General features: G+C 48.9%; 10 protein-coding genes across 10 annotated transcripts; 3 read left to right on the plus strand and 7 right to left on the minus strand.

Annotated features, from left to right (window-relative positions):
- Positions 1 to 1,647: 1,647 nt before the first annotated feature.
- N7457_004377 (bZIP transcription factor JlbA/IDI-4) lies at positions 1,648 to 2,728 on the minus strand (the record flags this gene model as incomplete). The annotated part of the gene is made up of 3 exons (XM_057175422.1): positions 1,648 to 1,958; positions 2,014 to 2,469; positions 2,581 to 2,728. The coding sequence occupies 3 exons, from the start codon at positions 2,726 to 2,728 to the stop codon at positions 1,648 to 1,650; spliced, it is 915 nt and encodes a 304-aa protein (XP_057032469.1).
- Positions 2,729 to 4,559: 1,831 nt separating this feature from the next.
- Positions 4,560 to 4,970, plus strand: N7457_004378 (ankyrin repeat domain-containing protein; the record flags this gene model as incomplete). Its single annotated transcript, XM_057175423.1, is given in 2 exon segments — positions 4,560 to 4,584; positions 4,603 to 4,970. The coding sequence occupies 2 exon segments, from the start codon at positions 4,560 to 4,562 to the stop codon at positions 4,968 to 4,970; spliced, it is 393 nt and encodes a 130-aa protein (XP_057032470.1).
- An 817-nt stretch (positions 4,971 to 5,787) lies between these two features.
- On the plus strand, positions 5,788 to 7,116 carry N7457_004379 (putative cofactor for methionyl- and glutamyl-tRNA synthetases; the record flags this gene model as incomplete). Its single annotated transcript, XM_057175424.1, has 1 exon — positions 5,788 to 7,116. The coding sequence occupies one exon, from the start codon at positions 5,788 to 5,790 to the stop codon at positions 7,114 to 7,116; it is 1,329 nt and encodes a 442-aa protein (XP_057032471.1).
- A 220-nt stretch (positions 7,117 to 7,336) lies between these two features.
- Positions 7,337 to 8,721, minus strand: N7457_004380 (pepsin-like aspartic protease; the record flags this gene model as incomplete). Its single annotated transcript, XM_057175425.1, has 3 exons — positions 7,337 to 7,464; positions 7,533 to 8,296; positions 8,387 to 8,721. The coding sequence occupies 3 exons, from the start codon at positions 8,719 to 8,721 to the stop codon at positions 7,337 to 7,339; spliced, it is 1,227 nt and encodes a 408-aa protein (XP_057032472.1).
- Positions 8,722 to 8,812: 91 nt separating this feature from the next.
- N7457_004381 (uncharacterized protein) lies at positions 8,813 to 9,225 on the minus strand. The gene is made up of 2 exons (XM_057175426.1): positions 9,140 to 9,225; positions 8,813 to 9,098 (listed from the first exon to the last, which is right to left on the minus strand). Exons 1-2 carry the CDS (start codon positions 9,157 to 9,159, stop codon positions 9,020 to 9,022), a joined length of 99 nt encoding a protein of 32 aa, XP_057032473.1. The 5' UTR covers positions 9,160 to 9,225; the 3' UTR covers positions 8,813 to 9,019.
- A 2,152-nt stretch (positions 9,226 to 11,377) lies between these two features.
- On the minus strand, positions 11,378 to 12,058 carry N7457_004382 (DUF4452 domain-containing protein; the record flags this gene model as incomplete). The annotated part of the gene is made up of 2 exons (XM_057175427.1): positions 11,378 to 11,686; positions 11,786 to 12,058. 2 exons carry the CDS (start codon positions 12,056 to 12,058, stop codon positions 11,378 to 11,380), a joined length of 582 nt encoding a protein of 193 aa, XP_057032474.1.
- Positions 12,059 to 15,612: 3,554 nt separating this feature from the next.
- Positions 15,613 to 16,646, minus strand: ssn8 (cyclin-dependent protein serine/threonine kinase regulator SSN8; the record flags this gene model as incomplete). The annotated part of the gene is made up of 3 exons (XM_057175428.1): positions 15,613 to 16,157; positions 16,209 to 16,418; positions 16,487 to 16,646. The coding sequence occupies 3 exons, from the start codon at positions 16,644 to 16,646 to the stop codon at positions 15,613 to 15,615; spliced, it is 915 nt and encodes a 304-aa protein (XP_057032475.1).
- A 457-nt stretch (positions 16,647 to 17,103) lies between these two features.
- N7457_004384 (calcium-binding mitochondrial carrier protein) lies at positions 17,104 to 19,256 on the plus strand (the record flags this gene model as incomplete). The annotated part of the gene is made up of 7 exons (XM_057175429.1): positions 17,104 to 17,233; positions 17,288 to 17,368; positions 17,459 to 17,666; positions 17,744 to 18,425; positions 18,487 to 18,590; positions 18,640 to 18,672; positions 18,737 to 19,256. The coding sequence occupies 7 exons, from the start codon at positions 17,104 to 17,106 to the stop codon at positions 19,254 to 19,256; spliced, it is 1,758 nt and encodes a 585-aa protein (XP_057032476.1).
- Positions 19,257 to 19,929: 673 nt separating this feature from the next.
- On the minus strand, positions 19,930 to 21,311 carry N7457_004385 (glutathione S-transferase family protein; the record flags this gene model as incomplete). Its single annotated transcript, XM_057175430.1, has 5 exons — positions 19,930 to 20,511; positions 20,573 to 20,751; positions 20,807 to 20,893; positions 20,950 to 21,118; positions 21,183 to 21,311. The coding sequence occupies 5 exons, from the start codon at positions 21,309 to 21,311 to the stop codon at positions 19,930 to 19,932; spliced, it is 1,146 nt and encodes a 381-aa protein (XP_057032477.1).
- Positions 21,312 to 21,642: 331 nt separating this feature from the next.
- Positions 21,643 to 24,988, minus strand: ubaA (E1 ubiquitin-activating protein ubaA; the record flags this gene model as incomplete). Its single annotated transcript, XM_057175431.1, has 5 exons — positions 21,643 to 21,781; positions 21,844 to 24,625; positions 24,688 to 24,773; positions 24,840 to 24,928; positions 24,983 to 24,988. The coding sequence occupies 5 exons, from the start codon at positions 24,986 to 24,988 to the stop codon at positions 21,643 to 21,645; spliced, it is 3,102 nt and encodes a 1,033-aa protein (XP_057032478.1).
- Positions 24,989 to 25,696: the final 708 nt, after the last annotated feature.

Below are 25,696 nucleotides of genomic sequence, written 5' to 3' on the forward strand. Positions count from 1 at the left end.
CAATAAATATAGAATATATTGAGGATACCTGAGGTCAAACTGCACGGGTTTACCATATGCCATTATGCATAGATGTCGACTAGGATCTTCGCATGCTTTATGTATCTTTCTCCCCGATGGGAGCTTTAAATGCCTCTCTACCACGTCCTTCCATGAACTTTTACCAGTAGTCATCAGATAAGACTGAATACTACCCGGATGAAAACAAAAGAAAGAGATCAGCAGAGGACCGAACCTTGGAAATTGGAACCTAACTAGGGTAATGGAGACTATAGAATGAGAAGCAGCTGAACATGCCTGAAACAAGAGCATCCGTCCTAGCTTCGAAGCCCTTATTGTTATTAAGCGCAGCTTTGATGATATCCCTATCCTGAAACGCAACAGAAAAAGCATCGATAAGTGGCTGTCGTTCGCACCTCATCGGGGTTCACAGTAGTGGTCGATATAATACCTTGAGCCTTAAAGACTTGGATGGTAGTCGGGCCAATTGGATCAGCTCCAATCACGAGGACCGTGTCTTCCGTTCGCAGAGATTTGTGGCTGATGGCGTGCCATACAACGACAAATCGTTCCATTGGGGTCGTTTGACCCACCTCGTTAGACCCGAGACAACCCAAACACAACTGAAACGAAAGAAGTCTAATCTTTTCACCGATGCCAGAGGGGATGGTACCAGATAATAGAATAGGGCTTGTGTGTCCACGTCTACATGATCCCAAAGCTCTCCTGCGTACCCTGTGACTGTTAGCAACAAGGTATCCATAGATGGCCATAAACCATAGCATAGTACGCTACTGAACCCGATAAATCCTCTTCAGCGATTGAATCTGCCAATCGAGTAGTCTGAACACGTGCCATCGGAAGTATTAGGCTTGATCTCGATCTGGTTGCCGACCTTGAGTTTCGTGACGCCCGAACCAGTTTCTTCAAGTATACGGAGTACCACTACCCTAGATCTATAGCCTCGAACGATTGGTAGTTTATTCCGATCAAAAGGTGCGGGGTAACGGGGAAAATACTAGTTCGAATGATATTTGTGAATATCTAAATTGGATTAGGGAAACACTGGCTTATGATAGATAGACATTGGATTTATTGGCTTTCACTTTATAGATGTAGACAGGAATCCCCTTGCCTATGGAAACGAACAGCTCTCATGCTGAATGAGGCTCATGTTCAAGATGGGTTCGTCATGTTATCATCATAAGGCCAAAGAGATAGGTCAGATGCAGGTGATGTACTTTATTGATTGAGCTACCCGGGTGAGATATCAGATGGAGCTTGGTATGGAGTACAGATTATACAATGGAAAATTCATATTTACATATTCGTAATGCATTTAGACGAACTTGCCGAGCCGAGCTAGTGGCCTCGTATGTCTCATTTCCATTTGGGCTGGAAAAAGTTGACGGCGAAACCCCTCATCTATCACCGATCTCATTTGCCGGCACTGGTGGCAGGATGCGGGGAGTGAGATTTACCCGATGTATACTCCACCTGACAACACATCCCTTACCCATATTCACAGGAGCTACTGCGTGGAGAGAGCACTAAATTTTACCGAATACCTAGGTAGGCCCCAACTCAAAACCAATCGAATTCGTTATACGTAGTACGGGAGACCAGCTCCACTATTCGAGTATCCAACTATGTATCTCTGTTCCTACGAGTGAGAAGTCCCTTCAAAGCATCCGTTTCCCCTTCGAGCTTCGAACACCGAAGTCTCAATTCATCTCTTTCCTTACGCACTTTCTCCAACTCGCCCTCAAGATCCTTCATCCGATCCACACGTCTTTGGCGACATCTCCGCGCTGCGAGGGTGTTAAGCTTACGCTTTTCCACCCTCGATGAATCAACGCGACTTAGAACATCATCACCGTTAGACGCGGTGGGACTGGAGAAAGAAGCTGAGACGGGAGCAGGTAACTGCGATACTGGCGAGGGATGCGAGCGATCATCTTTAGGATATTAGATATTGGTGTTAATTGGCTCAATCGGAATGTGTGGTCCTACCTCGTGAATGGGCTGAGCTAGAAGCCATAGATGCAGGAACATAGTGTGGGAACTCGATTGATCCCGAATCCGAAAGAGAGTTGAACGCGGAGACATCCATATCTCCATACCCGAGGTCCAGGATCGGGGCATCGCCGCCGTCATAGTCAGGAGGGTATGAAGTTGGATGGTTCACAGATATGAAGTTCCAGTCGGTGTCGACAAAGGACAGATCGGGCTCTGCCCAAAGTGCCGACTCTTGTGCAAAAGGATCGAAGGATTGACAGACTGGCACAGCCGATGGAAAGCCTTCCAACGGCGGAGCCAGGGAGGAAAAGTGGTGATGATCATTGTACTGATGAGGACTCGACCGTTGCAAGTAATCAGCAGGCCCTTGATGGCGTTCCTGCGGGCCAGTGTTGGGCGGGCTGGAACCAGTGGAAGGAGGTCTGGATTGCCGCCGCGGCGCTGGAACAACTGCAGGCGGACATCGCTGGATCTCTTAGACGGGCCTTTGCAGACCCGTGACGCTCTATCAAAGGGAATAAAAGGATAGGGTGAACCCTAGTGACTGTAGATGGGGTCGACTATCGGAGTCGAATCCTGAGGAAGAAATCGAAGGACAAGGCCGGGCCATATAAGAGAATCGAGAGGCCATGCGATGAACCGCAGCCGATGGGGGCCCACTGTAAGCGGCATGTGATTGGCCAGGCTGCTCTGATCGCCCACGACTCATCATGACTCATTTTAGCGCCGTTTGGTTGACCAGTCAGAGTGCAGCATTGGCCTACGCTAATGTATTTTAGGTTAGTGCATACACATCGAATGGTTACATTTGGACATTTGGACATCTAAGCCTCTCTACTCCGTATTTGCCTGAGTTATGCATAGAAAGATCAATAAGAGAGATACCGGCCGGAACGCTACGAGAGCCCCTGGGCCTATACCATTGAAGTCCTATTGCAAGCCAAAGAAAAATCGATTTTCTGTTTTTAAGATTCTCAGACCTTGGTCAGACGATCCATCGACATCTGGTCCCGTCCAGCTAAACAGCACCAGCAGGCATGCTGATAGGCAACATTGGAATTCAGTAAGTTTGGGTTGCTTAAAAAGAAATTTGGAAAGTCGAACAAGAAGGAAAATGCTGCACTAAGTTCAAACTCTCCATAACAGCCTAGCAATATTAGAGACGAATGAGACCTTCAACTTAATTGAAGGTTGATTACTACATAATGAGAACTTCTCGCCTAAATGATCAATTGAAATATAAGCGATCGTAATATCAATCAATGGCTTTACTCAACATTCGATCAGGTGCAGGCTGAGGTTTTTACGATATGTCACTGTCTAATCTCCCTCCTCTAAGCCCAAAGGCAATTCAGAGAGCATGTCAGATCTTTGAATTGCTCCAAGCAAACTCTCAATGGTCCCTCAAGATCAAGCCCAATGAAATCGACGTGCTTTACTTTATAGTAAAGGAATATTCTCAGCAACGGAAAAACACTCGCAGCGCCTCTGTCCCATCAATTTCGACACTTCGAAAACCTACCTCGTATCAATTCACCTTCCCGAAGTCATGGTTGATTTTCAAAAGTCGGCCGAGGAAGGCAGCACGAAAGCTGTTCAGGGAGGTCAGGCCAATTTTCATGGCGGATGCGCTTCGCGATTGGAGGAAACAAATCTTCACAATATCACTCCTCGATCTACATACCGAGTTGCTGCTGCTCATTGCAGCCCTGCTACCGGAGAAGTCTATCTTTGAACTCAGGCTAGTGAATTCGCGTCTTTCCAATATCATGAGCTATGAGCTCTACCGACGCTTTGTACTGGGGCTGGGACCGGTCTCAGATGACAATTTTCACAAAAGCGGTCCAAGCACTCTCCAATCTTCCCGAAAGCACTTTTAATGCTCCTCTGGGCTGGAGTATAAGTAACGTGAATAGCCAGCAGCTTCAGATGTTTCAGTATATGAGCTCCGAAGGCGGTTTGAGCAAAGTCATGCATGATCGAATTCTTTCCCAAACTTTGATGCACAGACTCACTTACGGGCAAATGTTCCATGCAGATCTATCTATGAGGGCCTCCTGAAACTGGGTGCTGAGCCGAATGCGCCAATAAAGGCCTACATAATGGGAAGCCATAGGGATTTCCAAATGCTATGGATTCCTAGCTGGCACCAAGTTGGACATGCAATTCAGCACAGGTTTGACGGCAAACCAGGAAATCCTTCGAGCAGGTAACGATCCTGAACCGGACACGCAAGAAAATCTAAGATAGAGGAAGAGGAACAGAAAACATTATAGCTATAAATGAAACGACTTCCATTAGTTTTTGGTCAGCATTACTGGGATTGCTCATTTAGCCTCGATCGTTTTATCTAATATAAACTTAGTGGACATCAGAGCTCAATGTTAAGCATTATAAACTCCTATAGGGTCTAAACGGCTCGAATCGTCAACCAATGATATGAGAGCATAGATTGATGAGCGCGACAATAATGGCATGACTCTATTGGCTCTTGCTGCCAGGCGCTTGGGAAATCAATCGGTGATCATCCAATTCGCCAAATGAGTGGTCCGTATGCCAGACAGGGTTGATATCAACTCCCAGGATATACACCGCTTTGTCACTGCCTTACATTCAATCAGTATGATGTGGCTCGTCTCCTCCTAGCGCAGGAGAGACTCGATCCCAATCTCGGTCCAACAGATGAGTTTCCGCTTTTATGTGCTGTGATTCTTAATTTGCAAGACATTGTGGAACTGTTACTATATTTGAAGCAGCTCGATGCCAACAAGCAGACTAGCGATGGCACGACCCCTATATTGGAGGCGATTGATGTAGGTAATCCAGAAGTGATAAAGATGCTTGCGAAAACTGGTGCCAACCCAGACATTGAAACGAGTCAGGGCAGAACAGCGAGACGGCAAGCATTAGCTGCAGGTGTTCGTGTTAAATGGAGGACTCAGCCGGTATGAGCCGGAGATCTGTTAGCATTCTGTTGTCTTGTTGCTATACCTAGTTAAAATCACCATTTGTCGCCCCGATAAGTGGTAAACATACCTTCACTTTGTTATTGAATTAAGGTATTATCTCTGTGACAGCGTACTGTTCTCATTCAAGTGATAGCTATAGGGGCATGTAGCTTGCCCTCTACAAAATTACCCTGGGCTCCGAGTTCTATAGGTTCCATCAACTCATTGAGTTAGTTTAGTCTGTAAATGCAGACCTGAAGGGAATCACTGACATGGAACTGATTGAGAAAGCAATTATCTACTACTTCGAAATGCCCATTCTTTGACAGATCCAAGGTGTGATGACACAATGGCAACCGAGGAAGCTACCTAACTCCCCCAAGGCATTTTTGGATATACATATTCCTTCTTTCCCTCAGTGCAATGTGGGCATTGATGTAGCAAGTAACTAGGCAGAATATGGCCCTATAAAAGACCCACGTTGGCCAGTGCTAGTAATTCAGAGAAACGCACTCAAGCTCATGTAGCTGTTAGCTGAACTACAGCTGTCATAAGGTGCCCGGCCGAAGCTGCTGAGTCAGCAACGCAGCACGGCCAGAAAAAAAACCTCAAGGGGGATTGCGTGGGCTGATTGGGATATTAAATAAAGCGGATAATTGCAACCGATCCCTCTATAACAGGGGTCATCGCCAAGTTGAATTCTCTCAGATCGCTGTTGCGGGCCCGACTGACAACCCCGCGGGTCCAATCGTTGACACAAATCCGTGCCCCTCCTCGATTTTCTCTTCTTCCACTCCCAACCCCTCCACAATCATACACCATGGCGACGGCAGCAGCTCCCGAATCCTCTCTCCTCTCCCTTCTCTACCGGTCGTACCCCACCGTCATCTCTCCAGATGCGACCGAGCCCGACTACCTCCACGCCTCGTCCAAGATCTTCCCCCAGGTCACCTTCAACGAGGCAGAGGAAGCCGACATCAAGCAATGGCTCCACACCGTTGCCGGCCTGAAGACCTCCCTCGCCAATGCCGACAAGGACGTCACTGAGGGAATCCTCGGCCAGCTGAACATCCACCTCGCCACCCGGACCACCCTCCTCGGCGCGAAGCCCTCGGTCGCCGATATTGCCGTCTACGCCCTCCTGGCCCCCGCCGTCGAGAAGTGGACTCCCGAAGAACGCACCGGCGAGAAGGGCTACCACCACATCGTCCGCCACGTCGACTTCGTGCAGAACGGCCGTCTCTTCTCCCTGCAGATTCCCGAAGAGGAGAAGATCGCCATCGACCTGAACGACGTCAAGTTCGTGCCCAAGCCCGTCGATCCCAAGGAAGAGAAGGAGCGCAAGAAGCGCGAGAAGGCCAGCGCCCAGAACCCCGACGCAGCCAACGAGTCCAAGCCCCTCGTCATCGGCCAAGGCAAGGCCGACAAGGCCGCCAAGGCCCAGAACCAGGCTGGCGCTGACGCCCCCAAGACCAACAAGAAGGAGAAGAAGGAGAAGAAAGAGAAGGCCCCCAAGCCCGCTCCCGCACCTGCTGCCCCTCCCGCTCCCTCACTGATTGACCTGCGCGTTGGACACATTCTGCGCGCTATCAACCACCCCAATGCCGATTCGCTGTACGTCTCCACTATTGACTGCGGTGACGCCCCCGGCAGCGACAACACCTCGCTCGATGAGGAGACCGGTAAGACCGTCCGCACGGTCTGCTCCGGTTTGAACGGCCTGGTCCCCCTGGAGGAGATGCAGGGCCGCAAGATCGTCGCCGTGTGCAACCTGAAGCCCGTGACCATGCGTGGCGTCAAGTCCTGCGCCATGGTTCTCGCCGCCTCTCCCCGTGTTGCTGAGGGTGAGGACTCGCACGCCGGTCCCGTCGAGCTGGTTACCCCTCCTGCTACTGCCGCTGCCGGTGAACGTATCTTCTTCGAGGGCTGGAATGATGGCCAGCCTGAGAAGCAGCTCAACCCCAAGAAGAAGGTCTGGGAGATGTTCCAGCCTGGTTTCACTACCACTGCGGACCGTGAGGTTGCCTTTGATAGCAGCGCTGTTCCTACTGTCCACGGCCAGGAGGGCAAGCCTGCTCTTGGAAAGCTGGTTGCTGCCTCTGGAGGTATCTGCACTGTCAAGAGCTTGGCTAATGCTACTGTGCGGTAAGGAATAAATGTTCGATATCTTCTGAAAATAAAATGGACTACGCGCATACTCACGAGAATATGAAGAAATAAAAAACTCCAAGTTCGGTATAATTATTCTAATCTTCTTACATTTTCTACAAATCAATGCATAAAAAGTGGAAATATGGATTTGATTTTGCTAAATCTGTACTCCGTACATGATCACATAGATGTGAAAACTGATGGATTATTTTGTTTGTTCAAGCAGGCGACGCGAATCCCAGAGAAGGCCCGCGTGAATCGAAGACCACAAACAGAGCCTTCAAGAACACATCGCCGTAGATGGCCATGGCTGATTCTCCGCTTGACTGAAGTCCGCCATAGCATACTGTCGAAAAACAACATGGTTAGTCCAGATCTCATCGCTCAAAGGAGGCTGCGTATGGGAAAGCTCACCTGTTTCGCCGGTAGTTGTATTGATACCAACCTGCGACCAATTCATCAAAGATCCAGGGATGGTAGCCGAATAAGCAGTCCCGATTGCGACAGACAGAGTGGGCAAGTCCGAAGTACAGGGGAAGATATACCCATTGGCATTGTTTGCAAAAATGGCGCCTTCAACCTGGTCATAGTACGCCTCAGCCACATCAGGACTGACCATCATGAGCGAGGTGCCTGTGTCTGCAATCGCCTGGGTTGTCTTAGTGATCGGTTGGAAAGAGCCTCCTCCTACGGCGAATTGTGCTGAGTTGAACTGCCAAAATCCGTTGGATGCATCTACGCTGACATTGACCATGGTGCCGCTATATTTGCTTTTATCAACGGTTCCAAATTCATATTCACCGACGCCATTGCTGAGCAGTCTGGCAGTGAAGACCGGCTCGTCGAGACTGGGGGCGACGTTCTCGAAGAAGGTTTTCTGTGGCTCGGGTGTGATGGTGTTAATTGAGGAGAAACCAAGACCGACAAGTCCGTTGGATTTTTTGTCCTCGGCAAATGTTTGCGAGACCACTGTTGGGAGGCCGAATGGTTGCCCAGTGACTTTAACGCCGCCAATTGAAACATCGTCCTTGCCTACTCCCCCGTTGGCATACGACCCATCGCCGTATGAGATCTCGAAACTGCTATTTTGGACTTCTTTGAATGTGGCGGATTTGCTCGGCTCATACACTGTTCGGCCATTTTGCACGGACTTGGGGAGTTTCGAGCTCAGCACCCACCTATACGAGCATTGGTTAGTCTGGCTTTATTCTGGTATTGTTTCACTGCAGGCCCCTTGCCGAGGAGAAGAATATAGAAAGGAAACTTACATATCAGCAGAACCACTATCAAAATTCATATCGAGGGTCTGGCCGCCGATATTGACCGGCGAAACGAACTCGACGTCTCCATCAACTGAAGTGGCATCCACAGCGCCAGTTTTCCCATCATCCACCACATCTCCCTTTGCGCTTTTGGTCGGGGTGGTATGCTTAGTGTCGAAAGGCTCGAAGTCGCTCACGTCAACACCCTTGAGGTTCGAGACATCAATTCCGAACTTGCGGTATGCCTTACGCAGCGCCGTAGGACCATGGGCAACATAGTCACTGCGCTTGACGCGCTCGACCTTGAAGGACCGGCCTTGAAGGTGCTTTTGAGGAGCCATTGGCATAGAAAGAGCAGTCAAGCTCAACGAAAAGAACACAAAAAGAAAAAGAACGAATTGCATCTTGTCCAAAGCCCCAATTGGGGATATCAACAACGAAAGAAAAGAGCGATTAGACCAGGGCCAGCCTGAAGAATTGATATGCAACGAATGCGATGGGCAAGAAATGCAAGGATTAAAGATAGCACAAGAATAGAAGCTGAAATTTTAGCAGCTTCCCCCGAGATGTAGGGGTAAGCTCGATATTTGTGTTTCCTGAAAGAAAGTGACCGACAATACCAATGTCGCAAAAAGAGCGTCAGCAGGCAGTAGTCCAGACTTGAATACCTGCAGCCAAGATGAATGGGAACAAAAGACAATAGAACAATGAGCCAAGACTGAAAACAAAACAACAATGTCAACTAAAAAAAGAAGAAACCCCGGAAACACTGCTCTCATATGGCAGGACCTCAACAACCCTAACAGTAGGAACGACCCGAGTAGCAGGACGACCTCGATGGACGTCTGTGAAAACACAGTTTGTTTCTGATCACCCCGTCATTGCATAAACATCCACCTATCGGAGACCTGCGCTACAATGTAAAATCCTTGGCCTATGCTGGGCATGCTTCACAGTAGACACCATCGGCCCCAGACCAGAATGGCGCACGAGATGTGTCACTAGAAACTCGGTAAGGGAGGGGGTCTAGAATGGAATAGTAGCTACGATCTACCCTGCTATTTGTCTGTGACTGCATCTGAAGTGAGTGTGGGCCACTGGTCTGGCGCGTGTGTTTGACACTGAGACGTCATTATTTAGGGCGTGGTTGGTTGGTCCTGAAACAATGCCTAGCGGGTAGGGAACCAATCACGCAGGCTGTACAACAAGTTGAAACGCTTTGGAGAGGTTATTAAGATCTCTCAGTTTGGTATGTCTCCATTTTCTTAAACTGGATTTCTGGTTGCCTATCCGAATAATAGGATGGAATAATTGGTGGCGAAAATCCGGTCTCACATTGATCTTCGGGGGATCAGACTGTTATTTATGACCAATGTGAGATGGATATCTGATTAACTACGACGATTCATTAGTTTGTAGTTTGAAGGACGTAAGTCTTCTCTTGCTGCTTTTAGTCTGATGTCCATATCGAGGTATCTAACACATAGTCTGATGAGTATATAGTTACATGTATATAAAACGAATCATTGTCGCTCCAACATTCATACAAATTCTCTCGAGCACTACCATGGGCCGGTGATATTGTCTACAGATTCGAGTTTATAAATAAGAATGGCTAGAGAAACCAAGCCTTGATCCTTCGGCTGGGCTTGGAAGCGCACGGTCTCTAGAAGCCAATTCGAAGCTCCAAACCAGCTTCATGCCAATACAAATGACGAAGCGCCGACCTGAACGGAGTACTCCGTACAGAGTACAGAGTATAACAATGCAGGATTGTGGATTTGGCCTTGCAATCTAGAGCAGTCCACGTATCAGCCACAACTACACGCCATCGATCCTAGCGAATCCCAGCAATGTACAGCGAACCGCACCGTCATACAGAAGACTACGAGGAGATCGGTGATTGAAACATGATGATATGAAAGTATCAATGCGATCGTAACTCTCCGGGAGTCCCCGAAAGGGAAATAAACGAAATACAGAGCGAAGGAAAAGGAATGAGTAGAGTAAAATGAACAAAGCATTTTAAGTGCATAATGGCCTAAACTCGCACACGGCGAGAGACCCCCAAGGATATCGATTTCAAACAGAAACAACTCCGCATCCCATGGTTTCGCTCGCAACCAGACCCAACCAGCCACATACCAGTGGCAAGGAAGCGTTGTTCACCAATCCCCAAATCCGATGTACAGAGAAACAATCCATAAAAGATGAGAAAAAAAAAAATAGACGAAGAAGGTAACAAAGCAATAAAAAACAGCCCAAGATATTCAACAGTGCCCAAGCAATGCAGACGTGTATCGTTTCCGCCTCTAGATCCTTGAAAATGATATCCATTCCCGCCCCGGTAAAAAACCCCAAAACAAAGAGATCGTAGAAAGAAAAATAGGTCACAGCGTAGGTGTATCTGGCAAAGTCGTTTGCACGCAAAACCATCCCAATAAAGGAAAATAAACAAAATCAACTCCAAAGGTCATGGACATGCAACGTCAAGTAGCAATGTCACTGCACGTGTGTTCTGTACATCATCGGTGGCCCAACCGAAAAAAAAGAAGAAACATAGGCCGAAGAAAGTATTCGTCCCTCCCTGAGAGACGAAAGAGGTATCGTAGGAAAAGGATGCAAGATATTGAATCGCAGGCGCCGTCGCTCGCAACAAGCTAAGATTATCGCAAAGGATCTAGAATATGAGGCGAAGGTGGTCGTAATCGGCGAAGAGAGAAGAGGTGTATGTACAGGTCGGTTTTTTTGTTTTCGAATTTTTGATGATTTTTTTTGTCGCCGTGTTCGTGGAACCGAGAAAAGTATTTTTTTTCCAAGTTGTGTGTCGTGTCGAATGCAGTAGACGTATCGGACAAGAACGCAAAAAGTGGACAGAGAAAACATTATGACCTGCGATTAAGGGACCCCGATGATGCAGAACAGCTCAAAAATGGACGTGCAATGGACGAATGGAGAGGTGGGGGTGCCAACCCACGACTTTGGCAGATGGCACCCTTACCATCGACGTTGAGCAGTCTGCATCATCGCGGGCGAAATCGATGAAGGCGGGCTTGCGAGGGTCATTCCGGTCGAGGGGTTGATGATCGGGATAACCTTGCGAGTCCGGTTCGCAGGCTGCTGGTAGTTGACATGATTAGGGTTGCCGGCAACACCAGGGTGAACGTATGAGTTGGTCTGGGCGGGAGACAAAGAGATGGACGGAGTCACCTGCTGCACCGGTTGAATTTGGTGCTGCAGAGGCGAGGTGTCCGGCGAACCACTGGAAAGGGACGAGCGGTCGGAGGCGGAGTGGATGGATTGCAGCTGTAAAAACCGTCAACAAATTGCCCCCCTAATCAATCCATCTGACGATCTTCAAGGGGTACCGAATCAGGGGTTTGGAAGATTCGCCGATCAACATACATCGTCCTCAGTCAGGAGACCCGGGCAGAATTCGAGGTCGTCATCCAAATCGAAGGACCGACCAGCCTCGAATCTTGCACGGAACGCCGTCACGGCCGGGGCTTCCGCCAATTCCCGCATGCTTTTCACTCCTCGGAACTGACGCTGCGCATTTTGAGCCATCTTCGGGGCACGACGAGAGCGCCCGTGGTGGGTATTCGTTGCGGATTGCATATGAGCACCATGGTGAGGGTGTTGCTGGTGTTGCTGGTGGTTGTAAAAGTAGGCAGACATTGTGAAGTTGTGAAAGACCAGCACCGGAGGTGAGAAGAAGAAAGTTACAAAAAGAAAATAAATGAGGAAAGATCGATGATGGGATTGGAAGAAGGGAAGATTAATGGGAAAGAGTGTGTGGGAAGAGGCGAAGGGAAAAAGAGGGGAGGGGTGTGTTATGGGGAGGTATGGTTACCGGTATTACCATCACAGGGAGTGGGAAGTCTGTTTACTATGGCCGACCACTGTTTTGTATTGTCACCGCTGGAAAAGACACATACTGTCACGCACCAACCAGAGCTCGGCGCTAGCAAAGTGGCAAGAGCATCGGACCAATCAAAACACGCAGATCCTCTCAAAATGGGTCCTTCAAACGGCCCACCCAAATACCGAAAACGTGACGTCGTTGACAATCGGAGTGATGACACTGCATACCAAGGGCGTTTATTGAGGTACGGAGTACTCCGTACAATGATGATTGTTACATATTCCGATTTCTCTCATTACCGCCCTTCCGCTCCCTTATGATGCATATCATCAACAGCCGGAACGAAAGGGTAAGGCTCAACTCCGGAAGGGCAAACCCCCCCATATCTGATGGGGGGTTGGGGGAACCTGAGTTGGTCGTTTTTCAGCCATTCGGGTCCCTTAGCTGCAGGCTGTGCAGGGCAAGACTTCGCCCAGGCACATTCCCTCCCATCTCCCCCCCTATAGGGTGACCCGAATCGGCTGTGGCTGCTGATCTCGCTTTGATCGACTCCCGTACAAATTCCCCAATCCTTCGACGCGCAGCGCAAAGACCACCCGAGGAAAACCTTGTTGGTCTCGAGACACACCCACCATCTTAGCTGCAGATAAACCCACCTATTATTGGTAGGGGATCTTGAGACCTTACCCTTGTCAGCCCAAGCCTCCCCCAAATCGGTTCTCAGTGCGGCGTCCGGACTAGGCCAAAACATTAGGCCTCAGGGGGGCTTGTTCGCTTTCGCGCTGGGTAGCATTGCCTCCCCGTGAGTCACTAAGTAACCCCACCGAATAAAAACCGATGGCGAGTCTCCACCCTTAACGTGTGGCAGTACATGGTAGGCCTGGGACCTATTTCCTGTTACTCCATTTATTTTGGTCTATACCTTAGCCCCCCCCCCCCCCCCCCCCCCCCAAGTCTGGAAATAGGTACATTCGGCGCCTACTGGAACGGAGCCCTGTTGCATGATGTGCCGAACTTCCACCTTCCACCAGTGATGACTTCTCTGTCCTCACACGGCGTCGAGAAGGAATAAGCCCAAACTCTACTAGAAACAACGTACCACCGTAAAGCAGTCTCTCCAGTCTCGGCTTCACCGCTTCTTTGCCCTTGAATAAACAGGCTCTCCAGTGGCGCAGTTGCACGGATTGCCGCCAACATCGGATCCCTCATATATTGTAAACGATGCCCCTCCGGAGCTTGAATGATGCAGCTGATATGTCCACCGTCTGTGCAGGGTGCATGAGGTGGTGTTTGCGTGAGATCGTGGGGTCTGGATGTGTGAAATATGTAATCCAGCGAGGGACAACCATGCTGCGATCCGATCCCCCGATACACCCGCAAGGGACCTGGAACCACGATTCAGCCGCCCTGGCTGGGTTGCAAATATGTCGCTTCCATTACGGAGTACATCGTGGCAAGTATTGCCGTGCTCCCAGTGGTTTCAGACTGTGGGCAGCATTAAAATTGCAATTGCGGAGTTGAGGACATCCTTGTCGCACCATATGAAAACAAAGAGATAAGCGAGATGCTTGGATATATTACATACATATTATTGCTTCTGGTAATATTTATGCCCATGAAAGTTAGTCTGTCTTATTTATGCCATTAAAACATTATTAAGATTAAAAGAATATCTAATGCCTGCTTAAGTTCATTAGGCTAAAGGATTGAGGATATCCACATAGCGATATGTTTGTTTACTCTAAATCAAATTATTTGAATTCTTCGCTCAATCTGCGTCACCTGCTATGGTCCACTAAATACCTATATCCATTTTTTGAAGTAGGTCCTTAGTCATTCCTGTCTTGTATACGGATTAAGCATATGACGATTCCACGGGCAACATACGGGTGTCAACATGAAACCGCCATCCGTATTCGTATCTCTAGGGAACTAAACTAACAGGTACCCCGTATTTCTCCGGCGAAATCTCATGCATGTCCATACACTAAAAATGCATTCGACAAGCGGAGGAGAGCCAATGCAGAAACAATAGTGTTCGGTATTCCTCTGTTTATTATCCACAATGTAGCACAATGTGGCACAATAGGTACGGAGTAGCACAAGCAGATTGAGCACCCTACAGCAGACAGATATCAAACACCTAATTATGTCTTTGATTACTTGCTCCCCAACTCCACTAAAGTGAATTATCAATCTTCGTGTACTTCTTCGATCACTTTCTATATTTAACTTGCTGTCGATCAGTATGGTGCCACCCGCCTCCGGAAACCACCCAGCCCCCAAAGAAGCCCCAGCAAAAGATGTTACTTGTGAGAGCATTTCTAGTCCCACAGAGTAGTTAGACTTGCCATTGCGTTGAGACTTGGCTGAGCGCATATAATGGCCGATCTGATAGGGAGAAGCCGACACTCGACGGGCAACCGCGCGGGCTGCGGCTGATCATACCTGCACACTCAGTTTTGAATGAGACGGCGGAGATGTATATGTGGAGAAGCCGGGTTTTTTTTGTTGAGGGATTTTGATAGCGCAAGTTAGCCTAGGATGATAGGTAGGGAGATCATACAATGGGGCTTGTATCTACCGCAGTCAGAGCCAATACGTTGTTCGGAAACATGACTGAGATTAATTTGGTCACTTTACACTTTGAAGAACCTACCATCAAAATTGTGTAGAATGCCTTAGAAGTCAGAGATGAATAGAACAGATAATACAAATCCAACATCTCAAGTTTCCAGTCGAGTATGTATGTAGGCGTTATAGACAGGGAGTCAACTATAGGGGAATCCTAGAGATCTTTCTGAGAAGACACAGCTGGCCAGATATATTGATTTCCATCGATTTGATATTTGAAGACTCGCATCTGGACACTGAGTGCTTGAGCTGGTTCACCGTGTATCTAATTCATTGGGAGCATGGTCAGCCCATGGATATCTGGCCAAGCCGGAAAGTGGATAGAATGGAGAAGGTTTGTGAAGACCGCAATTGTCTTGCACAAGTGACTATTCTGCCATGATAAACTTGTGTTTTAAGAATGATCTCTACCCAAAGTTTCCAAAATTAACACATTGAATGATTTTACCAAGCACGGGTATGAATAGATCCAAGTCGGCCATCTTGGTTTGTCAACACATTGCGAGCACCATCACCGATGGCTGTTTGCACTGAAGATAGTAGTAGCGTCAATTCTTGAATAGATGGGTAGGTAGGAGAGAAAGGATCTACGAGAAGAAGACCCGTTAAACATTAGACTAAACATATGTCAGCTGGCTGCCTATGTACAATGGCCCCAGAGAATATGACATGACTGAAATACCGAGATCGTGGTACATGAAGGGTTTGTTAGAATGAAAGATGTGGCATGTAATCATTTGTCCAAGTTCTTGCTCTTGACCATCCTCCCGAGCAGCTCTTTGCAGTTCTTCTCGCTATACTGCTCCCACACCTCGTACAACGAGACCAGCTCTTGTGTACACTCGATGATAGCTTTGATATCGACTTCGCTTTCCGCGAGCCAGCCAATGAGCTTTTGGATTTTGGGAGGAGGCCCGGATCCAGTCTTATCCGACAAAGCGGCCAACATCTGCATGCCGCCCCCATCTCTCATGGAGCCTGCCAAGGCCGATTGCCCGGTTCCGGGGTAAGGGTTTGAATGGACAGGCTTGAAGACGATGGCGACGATAATTGCCATAATCGCAATGACGTGAGGCGGGTGGAGAAGCGGTAGATCCGTCAGGTAGTGATCGTTGATCACCGACCAGGCGAGGGCGACCTCATCCGTGGTGAGTGATAGTTCGGTCTGAAGTTCAGACAAAGTCCGGTAAGGATGATGGACGATGAGCTGTGAGCTCATTTCAGAGATCAAGGCAAATTCGCACTCTCCAAGCCTCGCCACATCTGGGGTAATGAACTCTGTGGATGGTTAGCATCTGGTTGATGATCGCTTTTGATAGATATACACACCTGGCCATAAACCACGCGCTTCGCCGACTACAAAGCGGATATGCTGTGGACACTCCTCCATCTTGCAAGCAAGATAGAATGCTGTGGTGAGCATCAGATACGGACTTGTCTGCCGAATCTCATTCTTGGTATAGAATCTCTTGAGATACACCTGGGCAGTAGCAATGGCCTGTTGTCTGGTGGACATGCGCTTTCCAAGCTTGATCAGCTCTATATTTTGTTTATCAATTAGCTCAAAGCTGCATTCAATTATTGAACATCGTATAGGTAGCACCTACGCTGGTTGAAGTAGATGTTCAGTAGCCGCTGGTCGGGCAGGGGAAATTGCGAATGGGCAACTTGATCCTTCTGCCGTAAACCCTCACGGATATCCGCTAACTTCTCCCGGGAGAAGAGCCAATGTCGACGCTGGGTCGATGCCCAGTAATTGGCTGCCATTTTAGAAGTTGGATGGTTCAAGGCTCGCAGATCGAAACCCGTCACGACATGGTCCGAGGTCCGGGTTACAGTTAACCCCGCAGGTCACGACTTGATCGAGGTGCAACGAGTTCTGTCAAAACACAACATCAACCCAATCGAAAATGAATCGACTAAACAGCCAACAAATCACCATTCGAGTCCACCATGACCAGCATGGAGGTCAGGTTGCCATCCCAAAAGGGGATAGTAGGGCTTGGCCCTGGTCCCGTGCAAGATAATCCGGAATGGCGTCAAAGGTCAAATCGGCGGGCGCCTATTAATCATTATTCAAGCTTCATAACTTTGAGCGTCCCCACGTCATCCTTTGATGTTCCGACTTTTCCCTTCGAATTTCCCCTCAGCGCGCTAGGGGTCCTTCGAACCCCCTCTTTACAACAATAAATATAATGAAGGGTGCTCGGTAACAAATTTCACCATGGCACCGGGCGAGTCGAAAGATGAACGCGACGAGCGAGTCGCTAAACTCTGGGAAACCCTGGATACTCGACAAGAGGGTCACATCGACTTGACTGGGTTAAAGAAAGGATTAAAAAAGATCGATCATCGTGAGTTTGTCCAGGTTCCAGGCCGTTCCGCGCTCCCGGCTAATCTCGGTTTAGCTCTTAAAAATGCAGACGATATGGTCCTCAGCGTCGTCCGCAAGGTGGATACAAATGGCGATGGCCGTATAGACCAAGCCGGTAAGATTATGAGAACTACTTGGGCAGCGCCTGAAGAAAGGGTTGCCCTAGCTGCGCGCCTTTGTTTAGTCTAATCCTTGTCACTACTAGAATTCCGAGCATTTCTCGACCATACCGAGAATGGATTATGGCAAATGTTTCAGACCATCGATCGCAACCATAACGGAGAAATCGACAAGTCGGAACTGGGAAATGCCTTTTCGCGCTGCGGAGTCACCGTCTCAAGTGCCAAGTTGGACCGGTTTTTTGATCAGGTTGACAAAAACAATGACGGGGTGATCACTTACACAGAATGGAGGTATGGCTTGGGTCTGGTCAAGTGAAAACGAAAAACACGAGGCTAACTTGCATACTCTTTTTCTTGGTTTCTTTTAGGGACTTTCTACTCTTCCTTCCTCTCCAGTCCCCGACCGACCTCCACGCAGTCCTCTCATACTATACGGCCACGGGCAATCTAAACCCGGAAGGAGATGTCCACATCAATGACCTGCAGGGTTTAGGTACAGACCATCCGTTTCTTACATCTTATATCTTGGCCATCCAACACCTTTTGTATAATATCTTATCCCTCCCCGCCTTGGCCTCTCTCCTTCCTTCAGCGCACGCGCAAGCCAGCCACATCCCAAAGTTGGAACCCATTCTTGAGCATGAGTTTCCTTCGCTCGACGGAGACTTCGACTTGGAGTGGTTATCTCTTCCCCAAACCACCGCCTTGCGGTTGTTTTGCCGATATTATGGACGGAAATTGACCGAGAATACCCCTCAAATAGGTTATTTCCTTGCAGGTGGACTTGCGGGAGCCGTTTCAAGGACGGCCACCGCTCCCCTCGACCGTCTCAAGATTTATCTCATTGCACAGACTGGCGTCAAAGAGTCAACCATTTGTGCGGCGAAGGACGGAGCGCCCTTGGCGGCTGCGGGGAATGCTTCCAAATCACTGTTGGATGCGCTGAAGGATTTGTGGCGGGCAGGAGGAATTCGGAGTTTGTTCGCAGGTAATGGCTTGAACGTGGTGAAGGTTATGCCTGAGTCTGCAATCAAGTTTGGTGCCTATGAGGTTAGTACTTCATGTAGTTGATTTCGTCCACGCAACCGGATGAATACTGACCAGAGAACAGTCTGCGAAACGAATGTTTGCACGACTCGAAGGACACAACGATACCAAGCGACTCCTTCCAACTTCACAGTTTATGTCCGGTGGTTTTGGCGGAATGGTTGCACAGTACGTATTTTGCGCTCGAGTGAGGAAACTCGGTTCTGACAAAGTTTAGGTGTTTTGTTTACCCCCTCGATACTTTGAAGTTGTGAGTATACCGGTCTATGTGATCCATCCATTATGAAGCATCGTGGCTGATTCATTACCAATAGTCGCATGCAGTGTGATACCGTGAAAGATGGCCTGAAAGGCAACCAACTCATCGCAGCCACCGCAAAAAAGGTGTGGAATAAGAATGGCCTGGTTGGATTTTTCCGGGGACTTCCGCTTGGTGTTGTAGGAATGTTCCCTTACGCCGCAATTGATCTATCGACGTTTGAATATCTTAAACGGACTATAATTGCTAAAAAGGCTCGTGAACGTGGCTGTCATGAGGATGATGTACCGCTCGGTAACTTCACGACAGGGGCAATTGGTGCTACAAGTGGAGGATTTAGCGCCTCGATCGTTTACCCTCTCAATGTCCTTCGGACTCGACTTCAAACCCAGGGCACGATTATGCACCCACCTACCTACAGTGGAATTGGCGAAGTCCTCAGCGTCACTCTGAAGTCGGAGGGACCTCGTGGCCTTTACAAAGGTCTCACGCCTAACCTTCTCAAGGTGGCACCAGCCATGTCAATCAGCTACGTGGTTTACGAGAACGCGAAACGCACGCTTGGCCTGCGATGATCCGTCGATCTCACCAAAACTCTCACTTCCTCTTCACCTTCACATCCCTTCACTCCAGCTCGACCAATCGCTTACATTCTCAACCTTCGCCCCGGCACATCCCTCACACTTCCCAGTGCTTTTGGACAGATCTTTGCTTTTCACTGGCTTGACATTTAGAAGCGTCGTCTCAAAATATACCCACAAAAGCCACCGACAAGTATGGCACACCCTATCACTCATAGGTGCATCTCAAATGCATCCATCACATTCTCAGTTTTGATTTCTCTTCCATCGCTCTCACTGTGAGATTGCTCAATTGGAATTTACTTTTGCATTCGCCTTTGGTTGATATCATCGAGGCTCTCTGTAATTTTTATTTGCTTTCTACTGCTCATGTTGCGCTCTATCGAGACAACTGTACTTCTTTTTCGACCCCTTTGATACAGAGGCACTGGGATACTTACCATCGACCACATAGCATGGCAAGGCGTTTATACAATACCACGGGACTTTTTGATTTCCATTTTGTCGATAATAGAAAACTTACATTTTTGGATAATACATTTTGAAAGACTTGTTTAAATGGCATTGGAATTATCCTTGTATTGTTCAGTTCGTCGCTCGCAAATAGTCCTAATCACCAGCCCAGCTTTTCCCTTTTCTTCCCCCCCCTTGTTTTTGGGTAACTCCCTTATTCAGCTCCCTGCACTGCCCTAACTTCCTCGTCCTTAGGCAGGATATCAGGCACAGGCCCAAGGGGGGTGATAGCAAACTGATTAATCTGCTTGTGACTCTTAGTGTAATGGAACTTGATATGCTCAAACTCCGTGGTATCCCGGAAAGCGGGAACATCCCAATAAAGCTTGCGAACCCAGCGGTGGATAGCCGGGAAGCCAGAGCGGATATCGCGCAGATTGCACTTGAAATGCTGCACGTAGACCGGGTCGAAGCGAATGATGGTAGTGTAGAGTCTGATGTCCGCCTCGGTGATCTCGTTGCCGAAGAAATACGGCTTCGCGGCTGCTTCTTGCTTGGCGAGGTGGGCTTCGATCCTGTCGAGCGAGGAGAAGAGCGTCGTTACCGCTTTCTCGTAGGCTTCTTGTGTGGTTGCGAAGCCGGACTTGTATACACCGTTGTTGACGTCATTGTAGATCCATTCGTTGGAGGCGTCGATCTCGGCTTGGAGAGCTTTGGGGAATGGGTCGACTTTTTTGTATTGCTCTGGGAGGAGGTCGTCGAATTCATGGTAAAGCATACGGATGATTTCGGCGCTCTGGTTTTTTGGGAGTTAGATATTGGAATTAGGTGATGGTTTTGGGGAGATTGGTTCGTACCTCGTTGCTAACAATTTTCTTGGTCTTCTTGTCGAAGAGAACTGGGACGGTAAACCGGCCGGTATATTCTGGGTCATTGGAGAAGTAGATCTGTCGGATATGGGTGAAATCCGGGTGCAAAGGGTCAGGAATGGTGTTCTCTCCTGGCAATTTCTCATCGGAAGTAGCGAATCGCCAACCTAAGAGGCGAGTTAGAAAGATCCAATAATCCAAATTATGTAGGATAAAGTGTACCGTCGGTTCCGAGATACCAGTGCACCGAAGAAAAAGAAATGAAGTCCTCGAGGCCCTTGAGCTTCCGAGTAATCAAAGTCCGGTGAGCTAGTAATCGGTTAGCAAAGGATCGAGCACCAGGTTACTTGAAAGCTATTCCATACCCCATGGACAAGCATACGAGACATATAGATGGTAGCGGCCGTTCTCGGGAGGAAATTGGGCTCCAGCCTCTCTTGAGATCCAGTTCCGGAAGACGGATGCTTGACGCTTGAACTCGCCGGACTTGTCGCCGGGTTTCACCCAATCGGTGATCTTGTCAGTATTTCCGGTCTTAAATCACGAGTCAGTACATGTTTTATACTCAGGCAATTGTAGCCGATGATGCTTCTCTTACGGCCATATTTCGAGAGTAGATTGTTGGTGTGGGGAACACGAGGGGTTGATGGGCTGTAAAAAGAGGCCTTGCACGAACGGTTGGACGTGAAAGATGCAATGTCAGAGATCGAAGTCGTGTCAAGAACATAAGCAGCAGACCCAGTGCAGTAGCCTCTCTTTATACTCCAACTCGAGGTGTTGCGGGGAATAAAGTAGATGATGAAATGCTGAGTCATAGATGCTTATCGCCAGCTCGATCAGCGTTGACAAATGGAGATGCTCTTGGCACAGCCCGCTTGTTAAGCCATGGTTAAGCCATTGGTGTGGGCTTCAGAAGTGCTCCATACACACATAGCGGAAATTGCTAATTGATACCTGCAATAATTGAACAAGGCGTGGAAATATTCATGAATTCTAGCTAATTGTACTAGGAATATGTAGCCTACCGGCTTTCCTTACATCCTATTTAGACATTGCCCTTATTTTGAGAGCTTGACCATCACATAGGGGACCTCCACATCCTCTTCTGTCTGATCTTCGGCTGTCACCTCGAAGATGATGTTCTTCTGGTGTTCGGGAACTGGCTTCTTGCTCACGTGTTCCACAAGCTTGCTCATCCTGCGAGGGCTGATGTTAATGCTCTGCTGGAGTTTATAGATAGATATGGAAGGGACACTTACGACAGTGGGAGGCGGTCCTTGACCTTCGAGGGAGGATAGAAGCTTGCATACAGCAAGCTGACCCCAGAGCTGACCATGGTGATGTCCAAACCCTTCTCGGCGAAGAAATCGAGGAACTCCTGGAGGGAAATATCTTCCACCTCAAATCGATCCCAGAGTTTGTCAATTGTGACCTCGCCCTTCTTGCCCTGATACTTGCCCTTTTCGCTACCGATCGGCTCACTGAAACTGAAAAGCGGAAGTGCCAAGTTGACAAAGCCGTTTTTATATTTCTCAATGTCGTCTTGGCCGTCGACAACCTTGTAAAGCTCGAGGGCCACAAGACCAGTGGCCAAAGCAGTAGTGGTAGCAATGGCCGGGATGATCTTGCCGGCAATGAATTTGGTCTTGTGTCGGTCGGCCTGAGGAATTTCGTAGTTGTCCGCACGGAGGTTGCTAGCTGCGGTGATGAAGTCAATGTGGTGATTGGTGTCATCGTCCTTCTCAAACTCAACTGGCTGCAGGCGGAAGCCAGCGAGAGACTTGGGCGAGGGAAGACTGGCGACCAACGTCTGGATTTCGTCCTCATCGGACGAAGATCCAGCCGGCTGAGCATTTGGATCAGGATCATTCTCATTGGCCTGAATCTTCACATTAGAGCTCGGGGTGAACTCGGGGATGATCATATCATCCACCACTCTGCGATAATAGTCCTTGTCCGCACCGGGGTTCTTGATACCGTAGTTGAAGGCATGGAGATTGGCACCGGCAATGACAAATCCGAGGTGGGTGGGGTTAACGCTGTCAAACTTCAAGGGCGTAGGAGCACGCTTGGGTCCAGACCAGAAGAGCTGACCGGATGAGGTCTTGGAGTCTCGGGGGAAGTTGTAGAGAAGCTGCTGGATCGCATTGTTGTATTGCGCTTCAAACTGCTGGCGAGCCCACACAATACAGTCATCAAAAGTCAGTGGCTTCTCAGTAACCAAGAAGTCACGAAGGTGCTCCAAGGTCTGCTTCTCATTACCCGCCTGCTTGAGGGTCTGTTGAATGTAGTCAGGTTGCGAGAGGTACATGTTGACCGACTCAGGTGGGCCAACGAAGTAGGTCTGGAAGACATCTCGGGCCCAGGCAATGGTGTGCTCGATGCGGTTGGGGAAACTCTTAAGGGTGCACATGGGGAATGACTTCTCTGGGGGATCCTGAGAGCTGGAGTAAGACTCCGTAATGAAGGGAAGGATGACCTGAGTATTGCACTTGGTGCCGAGAGTACCACTCTCCAGCAATGGCTTGCGGAAGAAGACACAGCGGCGATCGACATACGTCCGCGCATCAACATTATCCAAAGCGTTTGTCACGCCGTCAAGGCCATTCCAGAAATTCTCATTGAAGACGTGTTCAGTATCGGCACCGACGCGATCACGAAGAGTGACAATTTTATCATTCAATTCAGGATTCATGACCTGGGCAGCTGCAGATGCACACTCGCTCTTGAGTCTGCCGACATCCTTGGGACGGAAGAGGAATTGCCGGTTAAGGTTGCTCCTCTCAATTTGGTCCATATCAGTGACGTAAATCTTTCCATTAGGTCCTGTACCCAGACCCATCATGGCCCAATTCTTCAGCGTCTCGCAACCAATAGCTCCGGAGCCCACCAAGAATTGTGTGACATTAGCAAGTTTATCTTGGTATTCCTTGCCGAATACCGCGATCTGACCATCATAGCGGGTACCGAGAGGCTTGCAGCTCTCCTCAGATCGAGTGACCGATGAAGGCAAAGACTCCAAAGAATCAAAGTACATCCACTGATGCACAGGACTGAACTTTCCAGAGACGGCCTTCAAAACCTCCTGGGCGGCGATACCACCGAAGAAAGCAGCCAACGGATTCAAATCACCGCGTGCTTGGTAGCTGAGCTCCTTGATGATCTTCTCATCCAGCTCTACCTTGTCCTCACCAGCAGCAGCAAGATTGTTAGCAATCTTTAGAACCTCCTGGGCGTCGGTATCGTTGTGAGGACGAGGCAATTGGCGATCGTGAGTTTCCGCAAATTCATGGAGAGCTTGAATACCAATGTGTAATTGTTGTGGCCGATCGAACTTAGCAAAGTCAGAGATGAGCAGCTCGGGCTTTTTCAGTTGCTCGTCCAATGGCTGGAAATCAATGAACTTAGGCATCTTGACTTGGGTGAAGAGACCACCGCCCTGGTAGGATCCTAGATCGGAGACATCACCAATGGTGAAAGTATACGGACCCTTCACCGTGACCTTGCGAGGATCACTGTTGTTGAGGCCATCCATGCCCTTAACTTCAGTGAAAGTGACAAAGTCACCATCTTCGAGTCCGTGCCTGGTCTCATCGAGCGCCGAGACCAATCCTTCATCATTGATATCGGCCACAATTCCACTAGCAGGCTCTTCACCATTGGGGTCACCCACGGTGAAGTTCTTTCCGAAGTCATTGAAGATATAACCAAAGAGACCAAAAGTATCCGTAATCGTGAGGTAAATTTTGTTCTTGTGACAGAAGTCGGCAATCGCTAGTTGTTCCTTCAAAGGTGTCTGTGTGAGAACCACAGCCTGGTAGCGCTTAAGTTGTTCAAGATCGCCCACAAGGTTCTCGCCCTCATGGATTGTGATGGGAACGTAGGAGTTCAACTCGGCGACTCTGGGAGCAGTGACTTCAGCGCGAGACTTGCCGACATCCTCTGGCTGAAGGAAGAATTGAGAAGAAAGATCTGCGATAGCGACTGGTGCGGGGTCATATAGGGTGAGGGATTTGACACCGGCGAGGGCGATGTTCTTGGCTGTGGAGACAATCAGATGTTGGGATGAAACACTGGCTTTGATTTACAAAGGAGCCACTTACCGATTTCCACACCCAGGCCCTTGAGACCTACAACCAGAACATTTGAAGAGCCCATACGCTTCATGGCCTCGTGGCCAAGAACGTATCTTGAAGGTGTGAGTACAAATATATACTCGAGCTTGGACATTACGGAGGAAGGTGGGGGAGCTTACAGCTGCCGACTATACAATGATTCGTCGATTTCCCCATGCTTGATCGCCTCAACGGTCTCTTGGGGGTTCTCGACTTGCATCTTGATATCCTTCCATGAAGTTTATTAGTGTCAACTCTAGTTCTATCATCCAGATAACCATACCGTCATGGTTCGTTTTTCTGGCGGAGCTCCGACGTCGTCTTCAGAGGCTCTGCGCTTTCCGGGCTTAGCCGCGTCTCGAACAGGAATGTTTGAAGGAATGATGAAAATCAGGAGGTGAAAGCCTTGCGGGAGAGCAAGACTTTCGATGGTGATGATAAATCAAGTTGCAACGCCTAGCGTACCAGGTACCTAGCTCGACGAGCACAGAGAATAGCTATCCGAACGCAATCGAGGGATGGCAAGGGGTTATAAAACAAAAGGTGGTTTAGAGCAGAGCGCGGTAGGAGGCAGGAGGAATGAAAACAGTAATGGACAAAGGAATAGACGTAGGAGGGATCAAGTGAGGGACACCGACGTAAGAGGGACCCGGACAACTAGGGCGGTGAGCGGGCGATTGGCCTTAGCCCCGCGATAGTTCCAGAAACCACAGGGAGCTATTGTTCTCACATTACAGACTGTCTTATTTGAGGCTGAAAGCTGTGGCTACTCTGGATGAGATTGGGGTTGCCTCTGGAGAATGACAATTACATCTATTCTCTCCGGCCGGTTCTGAACCCCGCTAGTCAACACGCCACATTCGACGCGTCTCGCTATCAACGCGAAGCTTGGCGTCGTCAAACGCTCTACTTCATATGTGTCGCTTTGAATTCGTAGGGCGCGGTCTATTATACTGGCAGCGCCAGAAGTGCCCAGTCGAGAGAAGGCAGTTCTCTA

The sequence above is a fragment of the Penicillium paradoxum genome (genome assembly GCF_028828445.1).
Source record: "Penicillium paradoxum strain IBT 22861 chromosome Unknown utg000004l_segment0_segment0, whole genome shotgun sequence".
NCBI lineage: Eukaryota > Fungi > Ascomycota > Eurotiomycetes > Eurotiales > Aspergillaceae > Penicillium > Penicillium paradoxum.

Bases quoted from the DNA above. Each gene is read 5' to 3' on its own strand.
- N7457_004381 (XM_057175426.1), bottom strand. From the start codon at position 9,159: ATGAGAGCAGTGTTTCCGGG. The intron at 9,099-9,139 runs GTTTCTTCTTTT...TTTTGTTTTCAG, and splicing joins ATGAGAGCAGTGTTTCCGGG to TCTTGGCTCATTGTTCTATT.